At 38.4% G+C, this 9,701-nt stretch overlaps 1 protein-coding gene across 1 annotated transcript in view; it reads left to right on the forward strand.

The window, feature by feature from the left end:
- Positions 1-9,701, forward strand: part of pigg (phosphatidylinositol glycan anchor biosynthesis class G) — a 149,783-nt gene that overhangs the window by 79,260 nt on the left and 60,822 nt on the right. Inside the window, exon 10 of the mRNA XM_015383372.1 lies at positions 3,989-4,180. Coding sequence (XP_015238858.1) covers positions 3,989-4,180 — 192 coding nt within the window. The remainder of the gene's footprint in view (positions 1-3,988; positions 4,181-9,701) is intronic.

Genomic DNA, 9,701 nt, shown 5'->3' on the forward strand with positions numbered 1-9,701 from the left:
TGACACGCAACAGGCAGCTAATATTCAGGTGTAATAAACTCACAATATCCTAACAAATGTATTTCATCTGCTATGAATTATGCTTCCAATTTATCCTCTAAGTTATTCCAACATTATTCTGACTTCCTGTTTATTTTAAAGCTCGGCGATTTTCCTGGCTATGTAAACTGAAGTTGGAAACTAACCCATCAGCGTAGCAACCTTTTAACTGGTCGTTGATCTTTTATCTGACTTAAGATAAAGGAATGGAGGAAATCTATGTGAAGAACCAGCACAGCCATGTAGAGATTTAATGAGAGGTTTTTCAGCTAGCGACTGATTTTCAGGTGTGGAGGAGCATCTCAGGCCTAACCTGGCAGTAGCCAGACTGATATGTGTAGAACTGAACTGAGTTCTATGTTATCCATCTGTAATGGCTGCCTTTCATTCTGTCCATGAAAAGGAGGGATGTTTATTACAATACTTCGAGCTGATTGAGTGACGTCCCAGCTAGTACCCGCCTTCCATAATACGCTTTCAGCCAATTGCAGCAGCGAATCGTGACTTTTCAGCAAATCTTGACGTATCGTAAGCTGATAAATCAAACTTTTTTCCAAATCCTGTTCAAAGAAAAGAAGACACATCTTTCCCATCTATAAATGCACAACGTGCTTCTTTTTGCTCCTTTTTTGAACTCTTAACATCCACCTTATTTTGGGTAATCCTCGCATATTTTGTATACCCAAATGAAAAAGCAAATAACTTAGGAACTGTAAGCCCAAATTACATGTGCAATACATTATTTGAAAGCTAAAACCCTCTAAGATCTAAATATATAAATTAAAATTGGGTTAGTAGAACACAAACCAACCTGCATCAGCAGAAATAGAGACATTCTTGAGAAAAAGCAGGTTTCATCGTATCATATGTGTTCTACATCATGTCAACCTCAAATGCAGAAAGTTTCAGACCTCTAGCTATAACAGTTCCAGAGCTGTGGGGTTTGGAACTTTTGGTGTCAGCTTGGAGCTGCACACAATGGCTCCACCTGCTGGTAAAAACTTTACCGATGGAATTTTATGCATTCTGAATTATTAACCCCACTTAAAACCCTAAAAACTTAAGAGGTTCAAAATTGGGCATAAATCAAAAATATCTGTTAGAAGCTAGCTGCGACACACTGATGCGGGAGTTTAACCAGCCAAAAACATATGTACTGTTGTCATAAATCCTACCCAGTGTTCTGTGGGGTCGCAGGGATAGTCAGAACCGCGGCTCCTAAACTGCCTCTTCTCTCCTTCTTATGGCTTGAATCACATGGTGAATGGGCTCCAAACCATAAGCAATGTAATTTAGATGCTGCACAGTCCTTTCAACCTCGTCCTCCATCCTACCAAATGTTTTAACTGTTATATATGGTTGTGCCGGTATAGCCAATGTGTACAATTGCTAGCTGAAATATTGACCAACCACGTGACATCACTGTTTGAGTTACTACAACATGGTGGTTTTTCTTTTATGTTTAGGTTTTTCGCATTTATAATATAATTATTAATAATAGTAACACACTATCTCAATAATGAATGTACTTTGGTTGAGATAACGTTCCTTAGTTAGCTTTTAAAGGTGCGTAGTCTGGTTATACTCCTGTACAAAAAAGACCAAAAGCCATTTGATCAGGATAAAATGAGGTTATATACACCAAGCTTCTATCTCCACAGTCTTTAGTTATTCCTTTTTTTAGACTAACTTAAATTCCTGCACTGGGCGAGATGAGCAGACATAAACAGATGTGGCGCCATCTGCTGCAAGTAAACAAAAACTACCAGAAAGCCAGATGGCGACTGCTAAAGAGCGTCACGGGAAGACGACGGCTTAGTTTGGTTAAAGATTGAGAGATATGATTTAGATAAACTGATCTACAACAACGCTAAACTCTAGTGAATCCTCTCCAAAACCTTCTATGAGAACAAACATAAAAAAAAAAACTAAGAAATACAAACAGGGACATGGTCAGAACCAGTCAAACAATCTATCAATGAATTAATGTCATTTTTATTTAGATTGTTGAGATTAAGAATACCATTGCTATCACTACTACCAGTATTAATCAGGACGCTTTTGCAGATCCATCAGCTTAGCAGCTACATCTGAACACCTCAGCAAATTTAGCACTGCTTCAGTGAACACCAACGTTATTACTATATTCTAAGTGCTCTTCCAGTCTTATCCCTCAAAGAGTAAAATATTTGTTTTGTGTGTTTTTTTGTTTTGTTTTTTACACCTGACCTTAAACTTTTCTTTATTATTTTCCTTTTGCCGTGAGGTGCTAACTGGCTTAGCCACAGTAGGCTACTTCCTTGTTTACCCTTGCAGACATTTGCAGTATCGTACCTCCACTGCGTTTATAAATATAGATCAAACTGAGCAAAAACGAAGAGTTAATCACAACCTTTATGTTTCTAGAAAAGAGGACAGCATCCCCAAATCCAGCATGTTACATAACAAACAGCGGTTCGAAGTACAATCAAACGGACAAAATTAGCTCTTATTTGTTGAGCCTTCCTGTTATCTGCTAAAATGTTTGCTCTCTTTGTCTCTTGCTGCCAAAACTTCACCGATATGTGAGAAAACACAGTAACATCTCTTTGCTTTAAAATTAAAACACCTAAAAAAAAAAACAACCAATATCTTTTGGTCCGATGCTGCTTAAGCTAAGAGTTGAATCCTTTAACCATCAGTTTCCAAGTGCATCCGTAATCTTTAGTTTATCCAACAGGTTTTTAATACTCAAATGTTGGTTAACATGTATTAGGGCCTCCTGACTCTTTCCTTTTCCTCTGTAACAAAAGTTTATTCTTTTTACTCTGATGGTTTGCATCATTGAGCTCATAGAATCCAGCATGTTACATTTTATTTATTTCCACAACATGTTGCAGCTCTGAGTGAAGGTTACAATATAAATATGAACAGGTAATTTAATATTTAAGGAGGAAAATGTGTCCGTCTGTTTAGAATGAATTATGAGGAGAAATACATCTGTTTCCAAAGCCACACTCAATGACATTTTCACTGGCTGCCATCCCACCTACACCTGGTCAAAACATATCAGTGTAACCAGTTATTTTCTGCTACCCAGGAGAAGATGTTCATCATTGGTAGATGAGGTTGATCATATGCTGCAGCAGCCATAATCTAGAGGCTTTAATGTAATGCACAGGGAGTTACTTCAGTAATAATGGTACGTCTTATCAGACATCTAGAAAAAAAAGGTTTTACTTATAAACACTGACTGCGAAACTGACAGGACCCGCCACGTAGGGTTTTAAAGGAGAGAAGATAGCCGTCTGTGATTGCTCTCACTGTAGGGAAACTGTGATTTCACAGGAAAAACTGTGACCGCTCTGCGGAGCATTAATATTCCGACAGCAGCGCGGGCCGTGGGATCATAGTTTGTTCTTGAACATGCATCACATTGTGGAATAGAGATGTGGATTCTGACCTTTTCTCTGTCCGATGTTGCCCTTTCTTCCTCCCTGCTCCCCTTGCTGCTTGGATATAATGAGATCCAGGCCTCGCCTCAAAAACATCCAACTTCCACTGCTGCCTGATCCGGCTAATGGCTAAATACGCAGCTTCTGCTCTGCTTTGATACGTCCTTTGAGGTCTTATTATTTCGTGTCCATGCTCAGCATGGGCTAATTTCTTCTCGTATATTCCTAAACCCAGTAAACAGCTTAAAGTGGATCTCCTTAAAGTTTGAACTGATGCTGCTAGACGCGACTGACAATGCTTCATCTCCTAAATACTCCACTTTACCCATCAAGTGTTTTTACTTTGATCATTTAAGCTTAAATTCCTGCCCGTCCTGTCTGGACATGTAGACAGATGACAACAGTCCACCATGTGCTCAAACATATGAAATATGAATGAATTTCATTTTTGTTGACCTGCAGGGTGTTTCTTTCTCCCCGCCCGCTGTGACTCTCTGTCTATCATCATCCCACAGCTCTGAGCATAAGATGGTCCTGTCCCTGCTGTCTGCGTTCTGTTTGCTCCTCATCTACCTCCTGGTTCAAAGACGCTGCTCGCTGGTCTCCAAGGTCGCCCTGGCACTCGGACTCCTGGGCGTCTACAGCTACCGGGCAGCTGTCGGCAATGTCCTGTTTCCCTGGCAACACTCCGGTCGAACTGCGTCCAAGTAAGTTTTTGTGGCCAGCAGGAGTGTGATTTCACTCCCTGCAACAACCTGCAAGTTTCTGTCCCCTGATAGGGAGCCTGATTTAAGGAGCAGAGGTGCCTTAATGCAGGGTGATGTAAATGAGTTTTTCAGGTGGCGTGTGTCATCTGGGACAAACGCTAAGACTCTGTCATTAACTGAGATGATGAACTGCTGAAGACCTTTTTTTTTATTTTTGATCTGCATCTATTTACAGTAAATCCTGCAGCTCCAGGGACTCCTCCAGACGTAAAAAAAAAAAATCTGACAGTGTTTTAAATTAAACCCGAGGTGTGACTGTTGATTTAAATTGGCAGCAGGCGAGAACCGCCTTACTATTGACAGCTATTTTTTTTCTTTCCACACATCTTTTCAGCAATGCCGCAGCCCAGCTTTTTTCTCCTGACTCCCTAATTGATGAATCTGAAGTGTCATTTATCCGACAGAGCAGTGAGCTGCTTAGAGGAGTTAGTGGAGAGTATAGGAGTGATTATATTAATGCATCCAAATATAGATTCATTACATGTAGAGTGATTTATTTTTCATCCAAAATCATTTATTTATGCATGAAATAGTGACATTTAGAATCATTAGATTAGATTTTTAATTTTAAAAGTGATGGACTAATGAACTTTAAGCTGAATGCTGGACTGTTCTTGGTCTGGGCTACTTTTGCATTAATTACTGGATCAGTAATCAGTCTGTGGTTCCCCCAATGTGTATTGGAAGTCCAGGTGTCTTACAATACATTTTTATTTATATTACAGTTCATAGGTTCGATTTTCATATACTGGTTGAAAAAAAATCCTATGAGAATTCATAGCAAAGTTAAATATTTGTAGGATGAAATTTGTAGTCAGAACTGTGGTTAGCCTGATTTAAAGAACTTTGTCTATTTTTTGCTGTTATGTGGTCCTGAAATATTCAGACAAACTGAACCCTGAGTTCTCATGAACTAAAAGTATTAATCATTACAAATGAAAGAAAAATTTCAAAGGTACATCTGTCGGCCATTGCCGGCCCAAGCCTTCATGGGGCCCTGAACAAAATTGGATGTTGGTCCCCTCTAATTTTGCCTAAGCACTCTATAATAAGATTGATGATGGTTATTTAGTGTTACTAAAAGTAATGATGAACTAGTATACCAGTATAAATATTATACCGTATTTTCTGGACTATAAGCTGCTACTTTCTTCCCTATGTACTAAACCATGTTGCTTATTAGAAGGCACAGTTTTTCTGTGGATATTTTCTAACTGCCAGAGGGGGAAGTCTAAGTTGTAAATGAAAGAATAAGGGGCTAATTTTAATTTAGCACAAGAACATGCTAGCAGCAGGCACGACGGAGAACAAATGTCCCGAATTCACACTTTTCGGCATTTATTGCTGCATTAAAGTTGCCGAAATGATGAAGAGACTGGGCTCAACTCCTTCAGAGCTGAAATAAAGAGCAGATGAAGTGCCATCTTTCATTAGAACCGAGCTAACAAGCTAACGGGTGCTAGCATTCTTCTTCCCTACTCCAGGGGCTATATGTAGAGCTCCCCCTACAGGTTCACTGGGAGACAGTTCAGTATATCAGTGGCTTATAGCCTGATGCGGCTTACATATGTACGTTTCCTGTTTTTTCATAAATGTAAATTAATTTGACTCATGGAGATGAAATAAATTCTTCTTTATTCAAAATTACTTTCTATAGCTTCTGTCAGAAAAATCTCGGAATACAATCAAAAAACTTGACAGATTTCTGACTGAACTTCAGTTTCGTATTTATGATCTTTGTGAGCTTCAGCATCATTACATCTTTGGCGCAGATGTTTAAAAAAAAACATAAACTGGGATTATATTGATGATCTTTTTATTGAGCTAATTAGAAATCGTTTATCATCGTCTGCTTCTGACCATCCTGCTCAGCTCCTCATTGCACACACTAAAAACAAGGCTCTCCTATTTTAACTTACGCAGAAATTACGGAGGATTAGCTAAAAATATTACTATGATAGCATTTTTTTTAAGTGTTAAAAGCTCCAAGATGCTGTATTTATTGCTGTGACGCAAAGTCCTGCTCAAATTGTAAAAAAAGATTAAATTGAATTTCATTTATGGATATCAGTGGACACTATATCCCACTCTTGGAAATATATTTTAAATGAAATGGGGTCGACCATAACCACCCACACACACACACCCCACCACTATTAATACTTCAACAGCCGCATTAGTGCAGCACTTATACTTCTCCTTTAGGTGTTTCTCAAGGTTAACACTTCCAAAGAGAGGGATCCAGGATCCTTTGCTGCGCTTGCTTCTCCTCACCTCATCTGGCATTTTTATAGGATGCAAATCTAGGAAGGGAGGAAAGGTTGATATCTAGTTTATTTGACAATATGTTTCTAATCCTTTTTAAAGACTGAAAAGGATAAACTCTTATAAACTGACAATTTTCTCTTAACCTTAAGAATGGCAACTATTCGTCTGACGTTAAGATTTTGAAGTAACTGACAGGTTTGTCTTTAACTTGACTTCAGAGGAATTTTGCTCAACTCTCCTACTTCAGCCGCATTGGTGGGATTTCAGAGAGTGAACTGAATCAAAAGGTCATACTGCCACTACCGTGCTCTGACTGTTGCCTGTTTCTCTAATGCTGTGTATGTCTTTGGTCCAGTCTAATGGGACACATGCCTTTCAAAACAACTTTTAACTTAGTCATGTCTGGTGTTTGATGGGAGTTTAATCACATCAGCCTTTAGTTGAATGGCTGATGTGATAGAAGTAATTCAGGTTGACCGTCTCCTGTGAAGGTTCGCCTCTACTGCATATTTTCTCCGATAGATTATTACTCTCACTTCAGTTCATTTCATAAATGACCTCTGACCCTTTTCCAGAAGGATGGACATCAACCTTTCAACAGTTACATGTTAAAACCAGTAAACGTTTTTTGTAGTTTTTTTCTGACCAAAGTCACAACTTTTACCCATTGATCTATAGAACATTTCAAATTGAATTTTGGTATGTATTTGCTAGGCTACATTTTTTAAAATAGATCTAAATGTCTTTTTCTTTTTCATTTTAATTAAGTAAAAGGATGAGCAGTCTTGAAGAAGAAAATGAAAATGTAAACAGGATTATTAATTACTAATTTCTTTTATGAGTCAAACAATGCAGCCACATTCTTAAAATAAAAAAACATTTCTGAAAATGCCTTTTCATTTGAAATATGGTAACGATTTGCTTCCATACCAAAGCAGCTCAGGTCTTTTGATGAAAACAAAGTAAATCTAATTAAGTCAGTATGACTATAATTTTATTTTTCTGTATTTTTTTTCCCAATTCATCAAGTTAAAGTGTGATTATAAGGGAGTCACTCCAGTTTTATAAATACAGGTTTATAATACGATTTTATTTTGATTGTGTGTTTATTTTATTTTCTACCTATTTAGGCTGTTTTTTTATTATTATTGTTATTATTTGAGTTGGAAAGTATAACATTAGAATTGCATGCTCAAGTTAAAAGATGAAGTAAAATAATTTTTATTTTATAATCAGTTATTGTACGTTCCACTTTTGGACAATCATCAATACTTTTGCCTGAGAGGGGAACTCATGGTGAGACAAAATGCCCAAAGGGGAACAAAAAAAAAGGTTGAAAAGCACGGATCTAGATGAACACAGAGTAAGCTGTTGAATTAGAGCCTGTGTGCTCTATAAATTTGAACCAGCTAATTTTCTTAGCTCAGCTCTTTAAGAGTCTTCAACTCCCCCTCATTATCAAGAAATAAAACTCCTGTATTTTTTTTCTTTGCATAGATCTTGATCCTGCAAATACCTTTTAGCATATCCCTGCAGAGAAAGTCCTCCCATCTACACGCCCAAGCAGTAATTAGAGCTAGTCAATGCATAATCATGCTAACTTTCCCCACTAGATGATGAACCAATTCACCTGGTGCCAGCACTTCAGTGTCCAGTACTTTCAGGATAGCTTCTGTTCTCGAACTCTGCCTGAATAGTGATCTGATCACATTCATATGGGAACACCTTTTTGCGTTTGTAATATTTCCAGCTCATCTATGTTTACTAGACAGTTTCAGCATAGACCTAAAGAAGAGAAACCCCAGCTTTCAGCTGATAAGTGTTATATTTCACTCCTCTGACGCTAGTTTGGCTCAAAATCTTCTGAACCCCTTCAGAAAAATAATGAGTGTTCTGGATCTCGCACAGCTTTCCTGTCTACTTTTTTTGACCTTCCTTCATCTTCCTCCAGTACCAGGCCCTTTCAACCCTTGCTTCTGCTCTCCTTGACAGTCTCTCCTATCTGCTCACCTAATTAACAGCTCAACCTCTCACCCGTTCACCTGACAAAAGCCACGCCGGGGTCTCTGGCTGCTTTTGATGAACTTTGTGATTGATGAGGGTGAACCAGGCGTTCAGCTTTTTATTTAGACCCTCTGCTGTAATTATCACAGTGCTCTGCTTCAGAGCTTTCATTGTAGATGAAATCCATTTCACAAAGACCAATATCAGTCTTTGTGTTTTAGGTCCTGAAGCGTACTTCATCACAGCAGTAAACAGCGGTTCGTTGGTCATTCCGCTGTGAAATACTGCTCTGCTGCAAAACTGAAGTTAAAGCTAAACTGTAGAGCAGTCATGAGCTGTTAATGTTATTGAGGCTTTAAAACATGCAATTAAGAGTTTATTTGCAGATGTTTGTATTTACTGTAGATTTACTTTTGACCATTAAAGATCACAAAAAAAAATCTTAAATATGTTAGTACTTTGAGGTTTTATTTCCCCACAACACGGCATTACCATGGACTTTAAGTCTTTATAGGGCACTCAGTGAAATACTCTAAAAATAAAAATTTCAAGCCAATAGTTTTATTGGAATCCAGGACAAGACCTTATTACCTTTGTAACATTCAAAAAATATGGATACTTTGATGGCAAAAATTAATGTCAATGTAAAAAGAAACAATTCAATTCAGTTTATTTATATAGTGCCAATTCACAACACAAGTCATCTCAAGGCACTTTACAGTTCAACCAAATTGATTCAAAGTTTTCTATCTAAGGAAAACCAGTTGATTGCATCGACTCATTGACTCAAATACAATCCCTCCCACTAAGCATGCTTGTAGCGAAAGTGGAGAGGAAAAACTCCCTTTTAACAGGAAGGAACCTCCAGCAGAACCAGGTTCAGTGTGAGCTGCCATCTGCCGAGGCCGACTGGGGTTCAAGGAGACAAAATCAGATACAAAAAGCAACTGTAAAAGGCGGCCCAGTTCTATGAAACACACAACCAGGCAGCTCAGAGTCAGCTCCCATGTCAGAGGATGAAGAGAGCACATCCAGCTAGTCACGGTCAGAGAAACAGGACTACACTGGAAAACAGGGCAATCTCCAGCATCTATAATCATCTATAGCAATGGTCCCCAACCACCGGGCCGTGGACCGGTACCGGTCTGTGGGTCATTTGGTACCGGGCTGCACAGAAAAAATAAAAAAA

The sequence above is a fragment of the Cyprinodon variegatus genome, unplaced genomic scaffold (assembly GCF_000732505.1).
Source record: "Cyprinodon variegatus isolate N-32 unplaced genomic scaffold, C_variegatus-1.0 Scaffold283, whole genome shotgun sequence".
NCBI lineage: Eukaryota > Metazoa > Chordata > Actinopteri > Cyprinodontiformes > Cyprinodontidae > Cyprinodon > Cyprinodon variegatus.